Source organism: Triticum urartu, chromosome 4A, assembly GCF_056163025.1.
Source record: "Triticum urartu cultivar PI428250 chromosome 4A, HENAU_Tu73, whole genome shotgun sequence".
NCBI classification, from domain to species: Eukaryota; Viridiplantae; Streptophyta; class Magnoliopsida; order Poales; family Poaceae; genus Triticum; species Triticum urartu.
This window is the reverse complement of record NC_141876.1, coordinates 526,879,812-526,903,230: the sequence shown is the minus strand read 5'-3', so window position 1 is coordinate 526,903,230 and position 23,419 is coordinate 526,879,812. Positions and strand designations below refer to the sequence as shown.

Sequence of the window (23,419 nt, the reverse complement as noted above, 5' to 3'; positions counted from 1 at the left end):
AGGGTGATATTCTTCTTATTAACGTGTGCCGGGATGGGCAACATGCCACTTACCCGTGTTCAATATGCAAGTTCGATGGAAGATTTGTTATGGTGGAATTCTTTGAAAATGTGCTACAACCATAGGCCACAAAATTAATCCATGTGTTTCCAAGCCAATAATTATGGCCTTCCCATCTATTTGCTCCAGATAAACACTTGTTCTTTCCTGAGCTTGAAGCACATGTTAAACATTCAACATTTCAGTACACAAATACATAACTCGTTAGACACAACTAAATCTTGCAAATGCAAATGGAGCTAACTTATTTACTATGCTTATACCAAGTGGTTTACCTAGTTGATTTGCCCTTGGTATGCATATGTAACTATAAGATACAATATGATGTATGTGCCTTTTTTGCAAGTACCATCATGTATACACTCTTGATTAAGTTAAAGAGCGGAATACTTCAGCCATGAAAAATGCTAAAAATGACGCCTAATGATAATGCAGGCACACGTGAGATATGTATGCTACCAAAACGACAACACACCAACTGTCTCCATCCCTCGCAACCGCAAGAATGACAATACATCATTTATGGCCAGCCTAGACCTCGACGAAAACGACAATACAAAAGTATACCACTTATGGACACACACTAGATGGTGCCTCACACTCCAGCTACGAGCGCATACCTCGTATGACACGTGGTGGATCATGGGGAAAATGCATCTGAAAACATTAAAAACATATACACCATGGCCATACAACCTCTCCACTTAAAGTAAAACATATCGAACTACCGTCTCGCAACTCACCCCCGCCCTCAACATAATACCCGTCTCCGCCGCCCCCATCCCCATCAATATAAATTGAGGACTAGGGCGCAAGATAGGTCTTGCCTTGTGTTGTACCCCTCTACCCTAGTTCTGCGACGGCGTGGTTAGGCGGCGAGGAAGATAGGGCTAGGCGGCTCATCTGGGACAAAAGGGGAGGGCTCGCCCTTACTAATCCTAGAGCGATTGGGTAAGGAAGAGAAGAGGGGGCGGGCTGGGAGTTCTGGCAGCAAGTCTATTCCCTTCTTCTTGAACGGATTTCTCACGATCACAAGGTATAAAATCCAGATCTATGTTTTGGGGGTGGAGATCCAGATCTATTTTTCTGGGGGTGGAGATCCAGTTCTGTTTGATCTTAACGGGATAGACCTCACTAGATGGTAATCTTAGTGTCTGATTTACCTTATTTTGTAATGAGTTTCATGCCAATTTTTGCGCCGCGACTTGTTGTTAGGATAAAATATGTGTTGATGGCTGTGTGCAGATATTTGTACATATAGCCCACTAAATCGTGGATTGCGCCGGTAAAAAACCCTATGGATTACTACTTCTATGGCGTGCCATGGCTGTAGTATCATGAATCGAGGGATCTCCTCCTTGTGTTTGGCAGTTGATTTCAATTCACGTGTGTCTTTTTTTTGCGAATCACGCGTGTCTTTCTTGTGTAGTTAACTTCTTAGGTTTATGATTGATTACCATGACTGAATAATAACAGTTGGGCGAACAACTAACCCCCTTTTTTAATTAAAAACTAGGTAAAACCAAATTTGTTATACACCGTGTTTGTTGTGGCAATCGATGTGCTCATTCTGTTGCACTTTGTATGACATATTAGTGAATTTACTAGTTAAAAAAACTTGTTGAACTAAAAATAAACCTTTTATTTATTCATGTCATGGACGTTTGATTTAAGCAGTGGCGTAGTCATAGTTTTCATATACTCTCCATTCATGTAATACTTCATGTAGATCATTGTATTATAACTTTTATTCAGTCTTGCTTCATAGGCAATGAGAGGAGAAACATGTTAGTGTGGTGGGACACAACATAGAAGATACTTTTTTCATCAACTTCTACCGTTGCGTGTAGGAACAAAAGGTGAAAGAGATGTTTTTTCCTATGCACCAATACATAAAGGGACATGGTGAGCACATAAACAATGAAATATATAAGAATGATACAATTTGTTTGCCATACTTAAGGTTGGAAGGGCACCTTGTTTCCCATTCTTGCAAACTTTTTAGGGGTCATGACACTTGCTTCATGAGAGTGTGACACTAACATCTTCTGTAGATTTATGTGTGTGGTGGTACATATTATGAGATGTCATGTTCTTATTGACATCCTATTGAAGTCATGTGGTTATAGGACTAGTAATGAAGTCAGGTTTTTTGTCTACAATATATGCAATATGTGTAGAAAACGATAAGAGGGTAACCTCATCTCATGTTCAATGGCTCATTTAGTTAATCCTACCCCTGTTTGGGTCAGCGGGATCAACCCCAAGCCGCCCACTTTGTGTAGCGCCTTCGGGCACATCTGCCCGGTTCTAATCATGATTCAATCCCTCGGACCACCCATTTGCTTGGGCTTTAAATCTTCTTCTTCCATCCCATAAAAGAAATCCCCAGACATTAACTGGGGTGCGAGAGTGAAGATCATTCAACCCGTGCAAGGATGGGATCCCCTGGAAGATTGAATCCCAACTGAACCGAATGAGTGAGGCCTAAAAGAGGTCATCACAAGCTACATGGTCTCAATGACACAAAAATCGCTCTACCCAATTCAACCAAATTCTTTTAACTCCTCTTCCTAAAACCAATCTGATCAGTTCACTCTCTTACAACATACCCATATATATTCTACCTCTGTATTTAAATATAAGACGTTTATGCAAAAACGTCTTACATTCTGACACGGAGGGAGTATCTTTTATCCTAGGGATTATAGTACTCCTATTATGTTACCTTGGGGCAAAATAGCCAACCACACTTACTTTGAGCGGTAAAAAATGAGCTTGATTAGCCCACTGTCCTGCAAACCCACACTTTGAGCGGTGAAAATTCTTCCAACCCATAAAAAAATCCCAGACATTAGCCGGGGTGCAAGAGCGAAGATCATTCAACTTGTGCAGGGATGAGACCCCCTGAAAGATTGAATCCCAACTGAACCAAATGAGTGAGGCCTAAAAGAGATAATCACAAGCTATATAGTCTCAGTGACACAAAGATTGCTCCACCCAACTCAACCAATATTCTTTTAACTCCTCTGCCTAAAACCAATGTGATCAGGTCAGTTCACTCTCTTACCACATACCAGGTATATACTACATCTGTATCAAAATATACGACGTTAATGCAAAAACGTGTCTTATATTCTGGTACGAAGGGAATGTATTTTATCCTAGGGATTATAGTACTCCTATTATGTTACCTTGGGCAAAATAGGCAACCACACCTACTTTGAGCGGTAAAAAACCAGCTTGATTAGCCCGCTGTCCTGTCCTGCAAACCCACACTTGCTTTCTTGAGCGGTAAAAAAAGGGGTTACCCATGGCACTCACCGCTTTCCTTTCTCCGCGGGGGGGCTCGCATCCCCGTAGCGGCCTTTCCTCCTTTTCTTTCCCACCCGCACCACGCGGCTGTCCTTTTCCTCCCCTAACGCCGTTACCCGCCCCCGTCCCGGATCCGACGGCCCCGAGCCCCGCCCGCCCCCATCCGACGGCCCCGATCGCCCGGCCGGGCCCACCGCCGGGCGCCTTCGTTGAAAACTTCGCAGGGCCAGTATACCACGCTTTATCTTCGCCCGTCCGTCGCGAGCGAGCTAGAGAGAGAGAGAGAGAGAGAGCTGCTGGCTGCCCGATACTACTCCCGGCTCCGCCCCCCCCCCCCACCCTCCCCCGCTCCTCTCTCCTCGGCGCCGCGGAGCTCCAAACCCTCGCCATTTGGCCGCGCCGAACCCTAACCCTAGCCCGCCGGCCGCCCCCCCCGCGGAGCACCCCCGCGCCGCGGCCCGGGGCTGACGGCCGCGCCGATCCGATCCGCACGCACGCCCGGCCGCCGCGCCGATCGAGGTAGGTCTCGCACGAATCGGCCCGGAATTCGCGGGGGCCTCTCCGTTCCTGGCTGCTGCTCGCTCGTCTGCCGCGCGTGAATCGGGCGGTCCCTGTCCGCCGCTGCAGCTGGGGGAATTATTTTCGGGTGGGGGAGTTTTAGGGTTTTTTTCCCTCTCTCTCGGGGGATCTGCGCCGGTGGGCGAATTGGGAGCTCCCCGGCGGTCGATCTCGGGGGCGCGTGGCCTCCCGCGCTCGATAGGCTGCTGGTTTCTGGGGCGCGTGGTGGGTAATTTGCGCGCGACGGGCCCGAGGTTTGGGTCGATTCGAGCTTGAGCTCAGCTCACCTCGGCTCGTGCTCGTAGTCGAGCGTTGGTTGGAGCTTAGCTTGAGCTGCCCTCTGCTCAGTGCTCCGGGATTCGGGCGTCTGCTAGTGGGCAGGGAGACGTGGGGGGATTTGGGGATGCTCCAGCAGATGCGCGACGCTTGGTTTCTGCTGTTCCCTTCATTTTTTTTGTCGCGGACCTACTTTCCCCTGTCTCCCTCCCTCTGAGCTCCGAGCTCTGAGCGGCTGCGGCAGCGTCCGGGCGGATTCTCTCTTGTCTCACTTGCATCTTTCAAGATTTGTTCAGCTGTACCCCTCTTCGGAAGTTGTATGTAGGAGAAAGATGTGATTTTTAGGCTTTAGCGAGGAGATGGGAGTGATTCTTGTGCTAGCATCGAAACATTGTAACTTCATTTTGTCTTAGTTTGCTTGATTTGCTCCCCGTATGAGGGGCATGAGGTGTCTGCCGTGAGATTTGACTGTCCGTTGATTGTAACAAGATGATGTTGTCTTTGTCCTAGTGTTTCTCATTAGAGATTGTGGTGCTGTGTTAGTGTTTCGGTTTTGGATAATGGTTGTGTTTCGTGCGAGGTGAAAGATGTGGTTTTGCCTGTGCTAGTTAAGAGTATTTCTTGCCAGACACTCATGATATAACCCTGCTTTTAGTGGCCGACCATCTAGATAACGAGCTCAAGTAGGATAATTGCCACGTACTTGTTCCTGAGTTGTTTTGAACCTTTATCCCTTGCATTGTGCTAATTGGCTTCACTTGCCACCCACAAGCTAACAAAAGTGCAACAAGTTCACAGTTCAAGCTTAAATTGCACCTCCGTCTATTTCAAAACTGTTCTTTTCTGGCATGGGCGCACACTTGAGGTTGTGGATGCCCATATTTAAGCCACCCTCACTAATTAATCAACCATGCTTCTTAGGGCGCTCCCAATTCGTTGGCTCTTAACGCGTTATCATAGGTAGTGAATTTTTTTTAGAGATAATCACCACATTGCATCGCATATTACATTTTATTGGTTTAGGACCATGTTTGCATCTCAACCTTGTGGCCTAATTGTGGAGAGAAGGGAATGATTTTGTCCGATATCATGCTCCACTGGCCTTTTGGCCTCCGGAGTAAAAACTAGGGAGATAAGCCACACTGGATCAGAGCATTGAGTACACCGCATAGGGAAACGAGCTAAGAGCCGTATCTCCACTAACATACAACTTCCCTCTCTCTCTCTTCTTTAAATAAAGTGCCACCTCAGCATTTTGTCTGATATTGTGCTAAGAGACAAGCATTGGGAGTACCCTTAATTCTAATGCATCTACGCCGGTTGTTTTCAGTTGCAGCTCTAGGGACTTGAAAGGATAACCTTGATTAATTTTCTTATCGCTGTTAAAACATGTTTATGGCTTTAATTTGAATAAGTTCCAAACCCCACAATAGATATGGTTGGCCAAGGTAGTTGGCATATGCACCATTACTTTGCATGCTTTTGATGCTGAAGAATTTTCCTCAGTAGGCTTAAAGTGTTGTCCTCGTGAATCATGAATGCGTGGTCCTTGTGGAATATACTGAACTGGTACTGATTCATTTACTGTAGAATCTTTGAATAATGTTCTTATGTAAACGTTCTTCAAAATGGGCAGGCTGCAGATAAATAGAAGGGACATCTACAGATTCGTTTAGCCTGAGTAAATTCTTGTCAGTCCAGGGTGAGCCTTCTTTGGATGCTGTAAGTTCAGTGGAATCATATTCATCATACTAGGAGGCAGTCGTATCTGGTCGTATTGTCATTTGATATGAAACTTTGGGATTTGCCAATTGCAGACAGTTCACGCTTTCACGGGCATTAGACCCGTAGGGACTTCGGAAATGTCACAGTTTCACCACACACAGCATGGGGGTGATGGTGATTTTCAGATGTGGCAACAACAGATGATGTACAAGCAATTGCAGGAGTTCCAGAGACAGCAAAATGCCCAGCAGATTGATCATGGAGCCAGAATGCAGCCCTCTTTTGGACAGTTTCAAGCTCCAGCAAGAGCAGCACCTGCTGATCAATTGCCGGTGATAACAAATGAAATGCCAAACAATGAGGCCACGGCTTATGCGTGGCCACAAAATTTTGCTAGTGGTGACCCAAGGTTGCCAGGCAACTCACAAATGGTGAATACAGGTAGCAACACAAACTGGGAGCAGTATGGTGGTGCTCCTGCCATGGGCAATTTCATGAATGGTTCGGTATTTCCAAATACTCAAAGTCAACCGATGCGACCAATGGGGTTAGCTACACAGCAAATGAACCAGTCCTTCTATCAAATACCTGCTACCAGCAGAGGCGGGTCTGTTAACCAGTACCCCCAGTTCTTAGGGATCCCTGCTGATCTCCAGAATGCAATGACAAGGGCAAGTACTCATCAGCCTGAAAAGGTATCAAGGCCATTTAGCTCGTTAATGGATGAACCTAGTCCGCAGGAGAAAGGTGCCTCCAGTTCTATGCAGAATTTTCGAGGAAAGGGAGGCTTCTTAAGCAATAGTCCGTTACAAAGTCAAGGTGATAATAACAAGGCAGGCAGCCCTGTTCCAGTGAATCATCTACGACATGGTTTTCAACTCCAAGATTTTCATGGTAGGTCAAACCAACTCCAAGCGGGCCTGCAAGAGAAATCAACAATGCAGGTAGCGCCAGCAAGTGGTGGCGCTAGCCTTGACCCTACCGAGGAGAAGTTCTTGTTTGGGGATGATGAGGATAGCAACTGGGGAGCTTTGTTGAAGGGAGACAACGATCATGGTAATTCTTTGGATAATGATAACTTTGGTGGTGCTTTGCCATCTCTACAGAGTGGGAGCTGGAGTGCCCTTATGCAGGAAACATTACAGTCTTCAACCAGTAAAGATAATCCCAAGGAAGAATGGAGTGGCCTCAGTTTGCAGAAAACACAGACAGTTGCCAATAGCTCAACTTTACCAGCTCGTGACCAAAGTAAGCTTGCTGCATTAAGCGGTGGACTACAGAATGCACGACCCTCGTCAGCATCTAGCTATGGTGATGGAACAATGAATAATCCAGATTTTACCAGTTTTCAGCATGCTACAAGAAGTCCGTACGAGCAAAGAGACAAAACACCACATGAATCTCCTCGTGCAACTGTTACCAATCATCAGTCAACTGCAGAAGCCAATAATGGGTATATTCAGCAGAGCTTGAAGCAAAAGCAGTCTGATGAATATGGGAGACAAGAACAGGTGCATTTGTCAAATGGCAATTGGGCTCAGCAGAAATCTGAAACGCCAAGAAATAGCTCACACTCAACTGGTGCACCATCAAGTACACATGGATTTTGGATGTCACAACAAAACACTGTTGATAACAATATCAACCAAGAGTCGAGCAATAGCCAGAATGACTGGAAAAGCAACAGCCCCCTTGGACAAGACATCAGCAGTACCCAAAATGTCTTTAATAGTGATGGAAACTTTTGGAAGTCAAGTGGAGGTAATGCAAATTCAGTCCACAGGCTTCAGCAGATGAAGCCTGATATAAGCACTTCGCAAATGCAGAAGGACAGTTCTGATGGTAAAGGTGTTAGTATGATGGGATCAAGCATGTCAACAATAAACCCGAACCAGCATCAGATGGTTATTGGTCGAACGGGTGAGCATGGCGGGGTAAACCATAACATTGGACGTAGGGGTTCAGAAACCTCAGAATCTTTAAGAAGAAGTGCTGAGCCAAGACCAAATGACTGCAACCAGGAGTACCAAAATGCAATACATATGGAAAGGCCAGGAAACATTTTAAATCCTGGGCAGCATGTGAACAGTGACCATGCTGCCAGGAGGCATCCTTCCTTTGCTGCAAAAGAATCCCAAAATTTGGGATCAGGTCAGCAAGCAGGGGGATCTTACATGTTGCAGAATCATGCTATGGACAACACCGGGGGAAACATTAGGCATTCTCCGGGTAATCCAGTTTCGAACAATCAGTTTCCGCCTCAGTCACTTCAGGGACAAAATAACCTGAAACCACGATTTATCACGAACTCCCAAGTTGCTGCCAATATGGCTTCAGTTAATGAGGTATGGATATCTTGCTTAAACAAGCTTTATTATTTACTCATTTTGTTCTCTTGTAATATTACTTATGAAGCTACTTTCTTAATTTTTAGAAAAAAATGCTGGTGGGGGATGAACACTTTAAATCTCGACATGGTGTCACTAACAGTTCCAGTGCATCACCCTTTGGAGTATCTGATGCCGGTCAGTCTCAGAATAGAGCAGTTCAGAACAGGTACTTACTCCTTTTCATTTGTAACTACTCTAACCAGGTTATTCCTGAGTAAATCCTAAATATCCCATCGTTGAAGTGTTAAAGCTTTACCTATGCAATTTATTTTGTGCTCTTGTTTCTCTCGACTTGTAGAATAATATCTGGTTAGTTTCGACAAGGTATGACTACCACTAACGAAGAAGGCCCACATCCTTGTACGCTACCAATGACAGTATATTTTTTCCAAATAGTATCAGAAGTGTAGGATCATATTAGTATTGCAGAATCATATATGTATGGAAATGGTCTGGAGAGTCGTTATAGTATTGAAATAGTCTGGAGAGTTGTTATAAGTATTGAAATGGTCTGGAGAATCATGATTGTACTGAAATGGTCTGGTAGGATAAGGGTATCGTAAGATTCTAAGATACATATCGGGACACTGACAACAATGCTTTGATCTATTCCAGTAATAGTCAACATTTTTTGTACCACATGATATTATCTTTTGTCATGATTAGTCCTTCCAACAGTTTTCACTAGCAATTTATGCTTGTTGTTCTTTATGATAACTGACAAATATATATGTATGTTTAATGTAGTCAACATATGCTGCAACTTCTTCATAAGGTGGACAACTCAACAGATAGCAATGCACTTACTGACATGGCCAACAGTCCTCTTGATAATGTTGCTAATACTCAGCAGCAACTTAATCAATCTTCTTTGCAAGGATTTGGATTAAGACTAGCACCACCGTCCCAGCGACATCCAGCTTCAGATCAATTATGGTCTAGTCACACTAATGCTGATGGCAAGCAGCCTGAACACTCAGCAAGGGGAGAACACCAGGCCCAGCTACCTTCCACTGCCACCAATTATTCGTCACCTGCTCATCCAAGCTCACAGCCGACACCATTTCATTCTTCGGAAATGGGTGGTACTGGACAGCCAGCTGCACATTTCCCCCAGTTAAGTTCCGGGCAGCAATATCCCGTGCCAGACGCAAGATCAGGTTCTGTACCCATGCCTCAGCAAGACAGCACAGCAACAGTATTCAAGAACGTATGGACAAACATATCGGCGCAACGTCTAGCTGGCGGTACCCAATCTAACAAGATAACACCCAATATTCTCCAGTCTATGATGTTTTCCAACAACCCCAACTTATGGGGTTCGCAAAAGGCAGACGACCAAGGACAGAAGGCTTCAACACCACCTGATGTAGCCACCAGTTCTGCCAATTCACATAATCAAGAGACAAAACAAGCTCTGGACAGTGATGCAGGGTTAGCCTCTTCTGAGATGGCAAATTTTGATTCGACTGGAGCTGCTGTACCCAGGGGGAATCAAACCCTGCAGAAGCATTCTTCAGACGGGAACTTTGCCATTCCTGCTTCATCCTTGGCACAATTGCGTCAGCAAGGTATCATGAACCCTAGGCAGGGAGAGAGCCCTGCAGCTAACTTTCAGGTTATGAATACTTCTCACAACACTGGTACTAATATGAGTGGCATTGGGTTACATGGAAATCCAACACCTTCAAACCTCCAACAGACAAATTTTGCTCTTCTGCATCAAATGCAAGCAATGGGTCATGTGGATGTTGATCCAGGCAATAAAACTGGAAAGATGCTTAAACCAAATGAGATTAGTTCTGACGCGTCGCAAGTTGACTGGAAGTCTGCTCAGAGGTTTGCACATGGAGCCACTAACTCACTCAGGTCGTCCATAGATAACATTGGCAGTACTAGTGTCCAAGGGTCATTCCCTTCAGACATGAAAATGCTAAGCTTTGCTCCAAGGAACAATGAGGAGAGAAGTACAAGCATACCTTCTCAGATCCCTTCTAGGGAAGTTCTCTCTCATGGTATGGTCATGCGTAATGATCATCAAAGTCAAGTTCAGTCTCTTGGGACAAATGCATCATCCAATTTGATTGAAAGAAGTGAGAGACCTGGGATAAACCCTCAAATGGCACCCTCTTGGTTTGAACATTATGGAAACCAAAGAAATGGTCAGAATCATTCTGTGTTTAATGCTCAGAAGACCCCAACTCCACCATATAATGTTCCAAAAGCTTCTTGGTGCATGGAAAATAACTCTCTCGAGGATAGAGCTGATGCCGGCCAAGCTGCCAGGCCTTTGGTGCCTAATATGAAGACAGCTTTGGTGACAAGGCCAAAGAAGCGCAAATTTACAGAACGTGCTCTTGTTTCTTGGCATAAAATCACTGCAGGCACTCAAAAGTTGAGAAAGACAAGGTGAATTTTCTCCCCTTGCAGGGCAGTAGTTTGCAGTAGTGTTGAAGCATATTTTCTGTCCTCTTACTGTTACTGTCAGCACCAGTAGTTTATGTGACTTGCAGTTATTTATTTGTTGAGTTGTTTATCTTATGTTGCCTTGATGTTGCTAACAATTGTAACCATCTTCAATTGCTGGACAGCACGAATGAGATGGATTGGGCTTGGGCAGCAAATAGATTAATTAAGAAGGTTTGCACTGCTATACTATTTCAGCTACTTTACGTCTTGCATATTGGTTCAAAGGGTTTTCATTTGACACCAATTAAATTTCTTAACAGTCCGAGGATGATCCAGAAAGTCTGGAAGATGCCCCGGTAAATTATTTACCGCGCAAAAGGCTAATTATGACCACAAAGTTGATTCAGGAAGTTTTCCCTGCTATACCAGCAAGAGTTCTCAGAGCACAAGCTGTATCAGCTTATGAAAGTGCTACATACAATATCGCAATGTTCACTCTAGGAGATACATGCATCATCTCATCAGATAACTCTCGCGCTCTTGCAGATAATGAAAATAAGTAAGTCTCTGTAAACTGTTTTTTTTTGCTTATTCTCTTGTGGTCATGAAAGTAAGATTTACTTTTATAACCTCATTGCTGAAAGGCTAATTATTACACTGTCATTGATCAGCCCATCTGAACAAAGAACAAGTGCCAAGCAAATGGAAGACAAGTTATCAAAGGTTGTGGAAGTCTTTGTTGGAAGAATCAAGAAAATGGAAAACGACTATCTGAGGTACGAGCACCCTCCATCCCCACCCCGCCCACGCACATTGCTTATTGGCTAGCTAGTTTAAAAACAACATTGCTGTTTTCCATTTATTTATGGGCTCCTGTGTGGTGTGTGCGCGTGCATACAAAAATATCCAACATAATTTGGTAGAACATCAGGGCCTCTTTGATTCGTAGGATTTTGAAAACATAGGAATAGGAAAAGTGTAGGGTTGGAGTGGCATGCCCATTTGAATCCTATAGAATTAGCAATGATTGTTTGATGCCACGGGAAAAACAAAGGAATTGTAAAAAGAGGTTCGAGTGGATGTTAAATTTCCTATGAAATGTAGTACAGAAGATTCCATAGGAAAAATTCCTATGGGATCCAATCCTATGAATCAAAGGACCAACATAGGAAAAAGTCCTAAGGATTTCAATCCTCCAGAAATCCTATAAAATTCCTTTGAATCAAAGAAGCCCTGAGCATGTTAGAATATTTGTACATGTAAATAGTTGTGTAGTAAAAATAATTGTATGCACTGTGCTAGAAAGATAAAAGATTGCCAGAAGGGAAACATTTGGGGCCTTCTGGACAGCTAGATACACCAGTCAATTTTGAGGGGCTTATGAGATGTTAGCTGGCTTGGTTCTTCCTTTCTTTTACTTACTTTCGCTAAGATCTTAACTTCCATTTATATTGCGTTTTCATGTGAAGAATAATAATGTTCGTCTACTTCATCATAACATTTTAAACCTGGGCTTGGTTGTTGATGATATATTTAAATATCTCTAGGGCCCTAATTCTTTTTGACTTTGATCATATGGTAGGAATGGTCGTTGATATGTTGAATCTATACCAATATAAAAAGACCCAAAGGGGCAGATCCAACTGATCTCGACCATCGAACTAAGTCAATCCAACGACCTAGACTGCTCCAATGGCGAGCGTTAAACGTGTTTAACGTGCAATTAATTCATACCAAATATTGCATTAATCACAGGATTAACACAGAAATAATATCATACCTGATATACGCATGCAATTAATATATTGCCTAAATATTAACGTATGTTGCACGTGCGCATTTACTAGTCATAACAAAATGAACAGTGAATATCACTTAGATATTTTATTTATTCAAATAAAGTTACACTGTTTCCCTATTTTTCTCAAGAATTTGTTCTTCAACTTGCATGTTTCATATGCCTGGCAATAGTCTAATAACCAACAGTTTACTATGTGCAGAGACTTCAGTTGCGGCACATTTCTGAAAACCTTAACTGCATTTGTTGATCTTTAATTCCTTGTGCACTCTCACTCATGACACCAATTCCATTTTACTACTTTGTTGTTGACTTATCTCTGTTTAATTGATGATAGTTCTCTCAACACCGTTTTCCCTCTCGTTGCAGCTTGAGCAAGAGGGCTTCGATGCTAGATGTGCATCTGGAGTGCCAGGATTTGGAAAGGATTTCAATCGTAAATCGTCTGGGAAGATTCCATGGCCGGAACCATGCAGCTGGTGTCGAGGCCTCGTCTGGCTCACAAATGGTTTCTCGCAGAATTTTCCCTGATAGACATGTCATGTCTTTCTCCGTGCCAGGAAATCTTCCCGAAGAGGTGCACTGTTTGGCACTCTAGTGCATTGATTTCTTGCATTGTTCCTCAACCTCTCCTCAGATCACCTCTCTGGCTACAAGTGTGGTTTTCCAATGCTCCTTTTTCTCCTGCAAAGCATGGCGTTTATACAGAACGGTCAGATCCAGGGGTGGTTTGGAAATCCCAACCGTCGCACATGCCACAGAGACGCCAAGGGATGTGTCCAGCCGATCAAACTTAGTGCGGGCTGTTGTTATTTCTCCCTTGTATGAAGTATAGGTCCCTGTATATTGTTGAAAGTATGAAGGAAAAAGAAGCCGTGGGCCTCGCATCATTTTGCTGATGAAGGAAGGGCGTTAGCTTCACAATTCGTTAGGGAAGTCGATGCTTACTAGCTTTAGTACATCTAGTGGAAATTTCCGCTACTTGTCATCTTTTTATCCATGATGATGAAGAAAGAGTGTTGGCAGTTTAGAGGGGTGAATAATAACGAGAGCCTTGTCCTCTGGGTTCTTTTGTTCCTTTAGGAATGGGATGCAAATTGGCTAGCGGTGTCCAAGTCGAACTGACCTCTCCCCCTTTGTTGTTACTTGTTAGTCAGCAGTTGATTACTTGTGTTATGTAGTGCTGAGAGCAATTCATGGAATGAACAAAAACGCCGGGTGAAGCGCTTGTAAAATGTTGTAATCTTATATAAATCCCTGCGATGTTGAAAGCCCTAATGGGTTCTTGTAAATTTTAAAGTGCGATATCACCGAGGCCGTTTTATCATGTTCTGAAGCAGAAGTTGGCGTGGCAAGGATGTCTGCAGCTACTATTAGATGTCTGAAGAGTGCTGCTGATCCTATTCGGCTTAGTTGCTGTACATGTTTTGTAGTTTGGTTTTGGGATGGGTTTTTGCTGAACCAGGAGTAGGTCGTTCGAAGAGTACCTCACCTATCCTTTTCTTCTGTCCCTCAGGGGCCGGCGATCAATCTCCTTTTGAAATGAAATCATATTCAGGTGGGGATTTCTATCTCATTTTTTAAAAAAGGGCAACGGGAATACAAGACCTTTTTTTTTGGAAAACGCTAATGCTCTGCCGGCTGATGGCGCGGAGAGTTCCGCCACCCGCGCGAACGTTGGATCGACCTTGATCCACATGTCCTTAAGCACACTCACACACGTTTACCTTATCTCGCAACAACAACAGTGTTGCAAACCAACTTAGACAAGTTTTTGCAACATCAGCTTTGTTACAGAAAAAAAAACCGCAACAAAACCTTTGTTGCAAGAAATATCTACGACCAGAACTTTGTTGCGAAAAAAAATCCGCATCGCAACCTATATAGCAGAAAAAGTCCCGCAACACAATTTATGTTGCAAAAAAAAACGCAACACAATTTCTGTTGTAAATGTTTCTGCAACAAGACATCTGTTGCGAAGTGGAAAAATACGTTCAACCGCCAGATTGTGCTGCATCTAACGACCCGCGAGGCGGCGGATCTTTTAAAATGATCCGTCGGCCGACGCGTAGCGATCCCTTTTTTTTTGGGTACAAGATCTTGATATAATGCACTGAGAAAGTAACTAAAGCAATTGCAAGTCTGGAACTAACTATAGAAGGAACAAAAGATCTAACCTGTCTACTTGACACCTCTGAACCAACTTCATTCCTGGCTAAAACGTTGAGCCGTATTCCTGAAATAATCATCTAGTGACAATCCACCACCACAAAGCCACAAACACAAGTCCGAATTTGTGAACCTAGTACATCTCAGCGGTTCATTTTATTTATTTATTTTCTTTTCTTTTTCGAAAATGTCCCCCCTCCACTCACCCAAGTCACGCGAATTGCTACTCGAACAAACAAAAAATGGATGAAGGAGATGAAGAACAAGGGTCTTCGGAGTTGCGTTTTGAACTGAATGCGTGACAGGCTCGGCCGGACTACGCGTTCCCGCCGCGTCGCGTTGGGTCATGGGCTCCGGGGTGAACTCGGAGGCGTGCGTCACCGCCGCGTTGCGTTGACGCCATGGTAGAGCTCGGGATTTCGAATCCGACTCTGGAGCCTGGACGAGCTCGGGGGCGTGGCCGCCACGCGATCACGGCGATATTAGGGCCCCGCCCCGACTGATTCGATCGCGCTCTTCCCCTCCTCCGCCTCCCTCCACATCGTAGGTACGCGGACGCGCTCTAGTTGTAGATCCCACCAGCCACCCCACCTCCAGACGGCGAACATGGCGCTCGCATCCGGGTTCTGCCCGCCGCCGTCGTACACCCCGGGTGCGTCCCAGCGCGGCCCCTTCTTCCTGGGCTTCGACTTCGGCGGCGAGTGCTGCGCCCCGTCCTTTGCCGGCTACTACGACTACGAGGAGTACGCCCCATCGAGCCCTGACTACACTCCGGCGAGCCCGGACTACGCTCCCGCGAGCCCTGACTACACTCCGGCGAGCCCGGACTACACTCCGGCGAGCCCGGACTACACTCCGGCGAGCCCCGACTACACTCCGGCGAGCCCTTCGCCGTCGCTGGAGTACACTTCGTCGAGCCCTGTTCGGCTCGCTTTCATGATGCCGTCTCCTCCGCGCGGCGCGTCCCCAGACTACACGCCCCTGACGCCGTCAGAGCACGCTGCCTCATCACCTTACTATACTCCGTTGAGTCCTCCCGGTCCCGGGCACGCTTCTTCGCCGGATTACACGCCCAGTACACCGCCTCCGTCCCCCCTGGTGGTGTCTGACGCCGAGTCGTGCGCGTCGCCATATTACACAACGTCAGCTCCTTCCAGGCGCGCCGAGTCGCCGGACTACATGCCCAGCACGCCGCCTCCATCGCCCCTGGCGTCAGAAGCAGAGTCCTTCACGTCTACAGCGCGCTGCCGCCACCATCCGTACCAGAGGAGCGGCACTGGCCGGATCAGCCGCGGTGGACGTCGGCGATCATTGGGATATTGACATCTCGTAAATTGTAATAGGAGCAAAACAGATTGGATTCTCTTTGTGTAAATCTCGAATTGCTATGACTTTGTTTGTTCCTTGGGCAAATCTTGTATTACTCACGAATCGATGAATATATCTGTATGGAGCTTTTGTTGAATATATATGCGAGATTGTTCTCTGTTATTGCTTCTCGTTTTTTTAATGCCGAAGCATATTGTTGCTGTTGCTCTGTAAAACTGAAGATTGCCGTCTGAATGTTGAGCTTGATGAAACAGAGCCTGTCACCTGGAAGCAGTCTACTGCTCACTCAGATAGCTGTTTTTCTATGGCCCCGGCAAGGTCCAAGTCGAACTGACCTCCCCCTTTGTTGTTACTTGTTAGTGATCAGCAGTTGATTACTTGTGTTATGTAGTGCTGAACCTGAAAGTAATTCATGGAATGAACAAACGCCGGGTAAAGCACTCGTAAACTGTTGTAATCTTAAATCCCAGCGATTTTGAAGCCCTAATGGGTTCTTGTAAATTTAAAGTGCAATTACCACTGAGGCCGGTGACTAATCTTTTTCATATTCTGAAGCAGATGCTGGAAACGATGTCTGTTTGGTAAACATCGGGAGTAGACTCTGTATGGCTACATCAGCATGCTATTGTGCTAATCCTGCTAGGCTGAATTGCCTTGCATGTTTTTGTAAGTTTGGTTTTGTGAGGTGCTTTTGCTGAACCATGGTTCAGTAGCTTGGGCCATGGGTACACAGCATAGCATCTTGTACCTCTTGTTTTCACCTCTAACTAAACTAACTCGTTTGCATCTACATATACTAAAGCAAAAGAAGCAAAAGTAGGAGAAAGAAAAGGTTAACAAAGCGCATGGATAGTGTCCAAGCAAGGAACCTTGGAGAGATGCTCTGTGGGGAGGAAGGGAAAGCAATGTATTGCCCATTACACCCCTCCATCCATCTATCGATCTGCCATGGCATTCTCAGCTCCTCCGAAAGCCGGAGCTCTGCCGCCACCGGCGTGAGACCGTCTTCAGTTTCGAGCGAGGGGATCAGGTGACGCATCTCTTCGCCTATCATATCTCTGTGCATAGGAATGCCACATGTAATTAAGCTGCTTTTGGTTTTTGCCTTGTCAGATCAGCAACTTTTGTGGGGAGCGCAGGGTGTTCATTTAATCTGCAGGCGATGGGCTAGCTAGATATACATGCCCGGCCGTCATGGTTCTTTTCTGCTGCTGACACTAGTGGCAGTAGCAGTTACTAATTTCTTTGGAGAAGATCAAAATGGGAGATACTAGGAGTATATTGGTGAGTACCTCTCTCCTTGCTAACCTCATGGCACGGGCTACGTATGTCTTTGTTCAGACCTTTTAATTAACCTTAGTGCAAATGACATCCTACCTTCTACTACATTGCTAATCAGCTACAGTACATGATACCAAGCAAGGATATATGGATCAGTTATTTTGTGCATATTATTTGAAAGAAAAGTTATTTTGTGCACCTATAGGTTACTTCCGTTTTATATTTAAACTTCCAGACTGGATGCATTTCTTGCCGACCTTATAGGTAACATCACATCATTCATTGTACCCCGCCGCTGCGTTTTGGCTAGCCGGCGACGGATCCGGCGGTGCCGGGTGCGGATCCGACTCTCCCTCGGCTCGCAGCACCCAATGCTCCCCTCGCCACCCTCATCCTCTCTGACGAACGATGCACCCCGCCCCACCTCGCCTCGCTCCCCACAGATCCTCCTCGCCCCCGTCCTCCTGTGCGACCGGAGCGGGGCGGCCGCAGATCCGGCACCGACGTCCCCTCCCCTCCACATCGGCGACCCGTCCTGCGCCTCCACCCCGCTCGCCCTCCCTGCCCCCGCCCCCCTGCGCGCCCGTCACGGACGGGCTGCGGCTGGTCCGGTGGATCCAGCGACGGACCCCTCCCGGCCTCCTCGCCTCCGCCACCGCAGGTCCCTGCCGGGATGAACCTCCACTCGGGTGCCCCCACCCTCTGTCCACCTCCGACGCCGCCGGTTCCTGCCGGGAAGGACCTCCACTCGGCAGTGCCCCCACCCCCCTGTCGTGGTACAACGGCCCCCCGCTACTCCACTACCCCACCTCGTCTCCACCCTCCTCACCGGCGGCCTGCTCCACTCGTCCTTCCTCGGTCCACCATCCGCCTCACATGTCTGTCTCGGTCTTGTCCTCTGTCGCCTCTCGTCTCCACTTGGATGGCGGCCCACCATTGACGGATGTGCTACGAGAGAAATCCCCGCTGACCTTGTCAGCTGACCACGGCGGCGCTACTCCAGCGTCACTTACCCTCTTGGGGGCGTGGCTCATGTGCCACTCCTGTCTCTCGGTCCGGATTCGCAGCTCTCGGCTCTGCCCTCTGGGAATTTAACCGGTTATGCTCCAGGCGAAAGCTCTGTGACGGCGTCATCCTCGGATGTCGTCCACCTTCTTGAAGGCGTCACTAGGGAGCTCCTTGCCGCCATTATCCTCCGTTGCCCTTGGGGGTTGGTCATCCTCTTCTCTGCTAGCTCAAGACCCTCTCATGTCTGTCGTCTGTTTTGGTGAGCTTCGTGCTCTTCGTGCTATCTCGGTTCATCTTTGCTCAACTACGACGCAACGATGCCTCCCCACCTTGCTAATCGTGTCAGCTTGCTGTGGCGGAGCTTCCAGTTAAGGTTTGTGATGGGTCACTCGTTGATTGGTGCTGCTCCTCTGTTGTGCCAAGGGGTTGGTACGCACGCCGGTGTGGTGCGTTAGGATAGTTGTTTAGTGTTGGTATTGTGATTCCTCGACGACACACCACTTCCACTCGACTTTTATGGTGGTGGTCTCCATATGTTCTCACCCTATGTAATCCTTCCCTCCTGTGCGGTTTTTTTGGCCCGGTTTCCCTTATAAACGGGGTCAACCTGTTAAGGTTTCGATCCGGTCTTCCTTATAAACTGGATCAAACACTTGGCATTTTGGCCACTTTGAGCAATATATTCAGGTGGGGACTCTCTCCCCCCAGGTGACTGTTCAAAAAAAAAACACTCCCGATTTTATTCATGTCAAATGATGTAGCCATTGAAACTATGGTAGTCATATATGTCCCACGGAAGAAGCGACTAACATCGGTTCATTACTACATGAGGTAGATGATTGTGTTTACCCCACCAGTGAGCTGCTAGAGTTTCTGCAATTTTCAGACTCGTCATATTATAAAGGCAAATTATTCTTCTTGGAAAGCTGGTACAACTGGGGTGTAGGAGCCTCTGCTCTTCTTAGAGCCACAACCGAATTCCTGAAATCCAGAAGATGTGATCCTAGCACAAGATAGCATTTTGGAAAAATTATCCATGTAGACTGCTCTATGTGGAAAAATAGAAGATCTGTGCAAAGGGCAATTGCGTAGGAGTTAAACCTTGACCATTTAATGCCCATGTTTGATAAGCAAGACGAGGATGATGATTTTAGTGGGATAGACTTCAGCTTCAGGGTAGAGATACCAAGCATCGGGAGTGAGATCAATGCATATCTAAGAAATGAAAGATTTCTGATGATTTTTCATTATGGGGGAGAAGAAGTAATTGATCTGGCAGAATTTGGCATTCCTGAATTTGGAGCCTATGCTTTAGGAAAATTTTTATGGAGCAGTTATGTAAGATTTCAGCTCTCACCGAGAGGAAACGAGTTGAAGTTCAATTCTGGTTATGTTCTAGTAATTCGTTTATATCTTAAGGGTCCTTCAACTATGAGCCCACTATTGTGTCATTCATTGCGCGAAGAAGTTGTTGAACTGATTGGTTACACCGGCATGGATGGCATCAACCCAACAACAGTTTTGAATTGCTTCTTGTACTCACTCTTCCTAACAGAGAAACAACATGGAAAACCTATTAGTGTTGACTATGCTTGGGATACTCATGCTTGTAACTACTGGATATGTGATGGCATCCTTCAAGGGGACAAAGCCTATGAGGTTGGCAGCGCATTGCATGCAGTGATGCAAATGTTGTGCTACCCATCCGACAGAATAAAAGAATTGGTAGACTATTTTGGTCGGCATGGAGAACAATATGAACGTTGGATTTCAATCTCATCCAACCAATCAAGAGATCAAGACATCTCAATTGTTCCTGTCAATGCATCATCCTATTTCCTAACAGTTGCGGGCGACAATTAGGTACAACTACCAAATGATATGTTTCAACTAGCCATGAACCTCCACGTGCTAAAACTCCACAAGTGCAGCTTTGATTTTGCATCCCCTCCTTTCCGATTCCGCCACAACCTAAGATTCCTTTGGCTTGACCATTGCACAAACTCAAGGGGGGGGGGATCAAGGTGGATGGCAATGTTTCCCAAACCTGTTGGTGCTTGACATGCGCTTCATAGATTTTGTCTTGCCGCTTGCCGATAGAGATGACCGAGCTGATGACCAATCTTAGGGAGGTAAATACAAAGGGCATCTCATGGAGGAATTTAAGTCATGCATGGAAAAGGCTACACAACCTTCACAAGCTCCGAGTGGCCGAATCCTTAGATGTTATCACGGTGGAGACATGCTCTTTCGTTGATATGATAAATCTTGAGCTCTTGGACTTATCGGGTAACATTCATATGAAATCATTGCCTGCAGTGTCATCATCAGGAAACTTGAAGATGCTTGTTCTTGATGGTTGTTCCAGATTGAAGCATGTTGCACTCGAGGGATCCACTCCACAACTCGAGAGTTTTAGCTTTGATGGTTATGGCCCATCAGTGAAATGGACACATGATGTACAACTGCCAAAGACAGAACTGCGTCCCAAGTCCCACAATGCTTCACTTCCAAAAGCAGAGGTGAGACGGATCTCCCTAAAGGGTTGCAATCATTTGCACAACATATTCTTGCATGCATTACCCAGTCTTAAGGAGTTGGACCTCTCTGGCACATCTGCTAAAACACTTGACCTCTGTACAATGGGTGTCTCACGGCTCAAGAAGCTACTCTTGCTGGGTTGTGAGCAACTTCGTAGCCTACTCTGGAATCAAAGCAACACTTCATTAGAAGTTCTACATGTAGACACTTGAGGGAAGAGCAAACCATTGTTTTACTTTGGAGACCATACGTCCCATGCCTTTGGGTTACTTATGGCTTTTACACATGGAAGTTTCTTTTGGTTTGCAATGAGGGGATTCCATTGGCAGAGTTCTATGTACAGCTACAAGGTGCGCCTCCATATCTCTTCTACAATCCAAAGCCAAGTCAACATCACCAAATGTGTTGACACGCTTGGTCGTAGCCTAGAGGGTTTGGTTCCAACAAGGCCCTTCTTACCTTACAACGATATTGTACTTAAGAAGGATATTGTCACGTGCCGGTCCTTGGTGTGGGACCACCGACAACTTTATCCTTTAGGTGTGCATATCGAGATTGGTAAAGGAAGCCACCATTTAGAGAGCATGAATCCGATGAAGATTGCAAATTTTCCATAGACTACAAAGTTCAATCATTGCATGTGCATGACAATATCTTGATCACAATGGTCCTTCCGGGGGAATCGAGATCTTGGATGCGTCTAGAATGGTGTCATGTTGAGGGGTGCCCCAAGCTACACACTTTGTTCCCTGCTCATGAACATGAGTTCTTTGAATCAATAAGGATATTTTTTGCATCTGATCTCCCAATGGCCTATTGCATCTGGGTTAGAAGCATTTGTCATCACTCTTCCAGCTTTGAAGGCTTACAATACATATACTTGCACAATTGTCCACAGTTGGTGTTTATCCTCCCTATTTCTTCCTTCACCTTGCCACACTTGGAGTCCATTCAAATTGCACACTGTAGTAATCTCCAACATATATTCCCACTGAACAATGAGTGCCCTCAAGAGATAGCATCTAAAGTAACATTCAAGAAGCTGAAGCACATCAAGCTGTACCATCTCCACAAGCTAGAGCAGATATGCGATACTAGACTGATCATCGCATCGGCCTTAGAGACGATCAGCCTCAGGGATTGTTGGGGCCTGAGACGGCTACCAGCCGTGTCACTTGAAGGTCCCAAGCCGGTGGTGGACTGTGAGAAGGACTGGTGGGATAGGCTGGATTGGGACGGATCCGAGGCCAGCCATGAACCATCACTCTTCAAGACATGCCACTCGGTTTACTACAGGAAGACCCTCCCGAGGGTCTCCGTTCTAAGGTGCGTTCGATGTGGATTTTGTTCTACTTATAGATAATATATTGGGCAAGTGTCATTGATTCACTATAAGATTAGTTGATGTTTTTTATTTCCATTCTTCATGACCTTAGGTAATCTGAATCACGCAAAGGGAGGTTGATCGACTTACGTTGACCATACATCAGTCTATTGGTGTCACAATCAAATTGTGATCTCTCACAACTCTCAAGTGTTTCCCATGTTCCGTGTGATTTGCAACTAGGTGTGTTTGTCACAAGATCCATCTGCACCGCTGTGCGCGTGCAAGTAAGTCTTGCTGCTACGTGCTTGCACAATGAAGAATAAATGGTGTGCTTTCTACAGCAAGCTATACCTGATGTGGATATGCTTCATTGGATTGGATTGGATTGATTTGGTGTATCACGCAACACTGGGTTGCTCCAGCTTGGTGTGGTGTTCACGATCAAGCTGGCTGGCTTGTGTTGGTTTACTTTACTTGTTTGTAATAGCATGGTTGTTTGTGTCCACCCGTGGGCATGCAACCTAGCGCGCGCACGCATGTGTGATTGATGAACTATAAACTGAGCTTAATTTGTGTCTGGTTGAAAAAACAAGAAATGTTATACTGCGATATGGTAATTTTCGGTTGTGCAAAAGAGTTTGAGTGGGTTATCTTGTGATGTTGCCATCTTAATATAGTACTCTCCCTTCATTTCTAAGTATAAGTATTTTCTAGAGATTTTAATATAAACTACATATGAAGCAAAATGAGTGAATCTACATTTTAAAAATATGTTTATATAATCTGTATGTAACTTTTTTTTGCGAATACGCAAAGGAATTCAGTTTGCTTCTACCGGCTGATAATACGCACTTGTAAGCCGCCTCCTTCTTGTGATGCGTGTCCCGCGTGGGTCTCACCACTCGCCCTGTCATGTGCCTTTTGCTTCCCACCGCAGAAAGCCCCTCTTCCTCTCTTCCTGTAGTCTCAATCCCATCTCACCAAGGCAGCAAGCAAGCCGCAATTGTGTACATGGAGACGTCGGAGGCGATGCCAGCCGCTCCTGCTGCAAGATCCCGTCACACGATTGCTCCGATGCTGCAGGAGGAGGCTCCGCCGGCGAGCGGTGCTGGCCCCGGGCACTGCTAGGCAGTGGCTCAGCTGCCGCTAGCACGCACGAGCTGCTCCACGGGGCAGGCGAAGACCACTAGTGATGCCCTTGTGTTCCAAGTTCCAACAGCCCGAGGCAACGAC

At 45.9% G+C, this 23,419-nt stretch overlaps 1 protein-coding gene and 2 pseudogenes across 5 annotated transcripts; all 3 read left to right on the top strand.

Annotated features, from left to right (window-relative positions):
• The first annotated feature begins 891 nt into the window (after positions 1–891).
• LOC125552503 (uncharacterized) lies at positions 892–13,830 on the top strand. 4 transcript variants are annotated; one of them, XM_087518770.1, is made up of 9 exons: positions 892–1,096; positions 5,846–5,911; positions 6,027–8,279; positions 8,369–8,490; positions 9,072–10,733; positions 10,916–10,964; positions 11,054–11,292; positions 11,405–11,509; positions 12,901–13,830. In XM_087518770.1, exons 3-9 carry the CDS (start codon positions 6,072–6,074, stop codon positions 13,127–13,129), a joined length of 4,614 nt encoding a protein of 1,537 aa, XP_087374896.1. In that variant the 5' UTR covers positions 892–1,096; positions 5,846–5,911; positions 6,027–6,071; the 3' UTR covers positions 13,130–13,830. The 4 variants fall into 4 exon arrangements, with proteins under 4 accessions (XP_087374896.1, XP_087374895.1, XP_048572042.2 ...); XM_087518769.1 differs by having other exon boundaries at positions 5,846–5,931; XM_048716085.2 differs by lacking the exon at positions 892–1,096 and adding an exon at positions 3,704–3,894.
• A 4,805-nt stretch (positions 13,831–18,635) lies between these two features.
• On the top strand, positions 18,636–21,089 carry LOC147976401 (uncharacterized; annotated as a pseudogene).
• Positions 21,056–22,788, top strand: LOC147976400 (uncharacterized; annotated as a pseudogene). The gene is made up of 2 exons (XR_015601484.1): positions 21,056–22,185; positions 22,296–22,788. The product of XR_015601484.1 is annotated as an uncharacterized LOC147976400 (transcript).
• The last annotated feature ends 631 nt before the right edge of the window (positions 22,789–23,419 follow it).

What these genes read in the sequence shown, in the direction of transcription:
- LOC125552503 (XM_087518770.1), top strand. Translation starts at nt 6,072, where the DNA reads ATGTCACAGTTTCACCACACACAGCATGGGGGTGATGGTGATTTTCAG. An exon ending in CAAATAGATTAATTAAGAAG is followed by an intron (nt 10,965 to 11,053) that starts GTTTGCACTGCT and finishes ATTTCTTAACAG; the next exon opens with TCCGAGGATGATCCAGAAAG. An exon ending in ATGGAAAACGACTATCTGAG is followed by an intron (nt 11,510 to 12,900) that starts GTACGAGCACCC and finishes CTCTCGTTGCAG; the next exon opens with CTTGAGCAAGAGGGCTTCGA.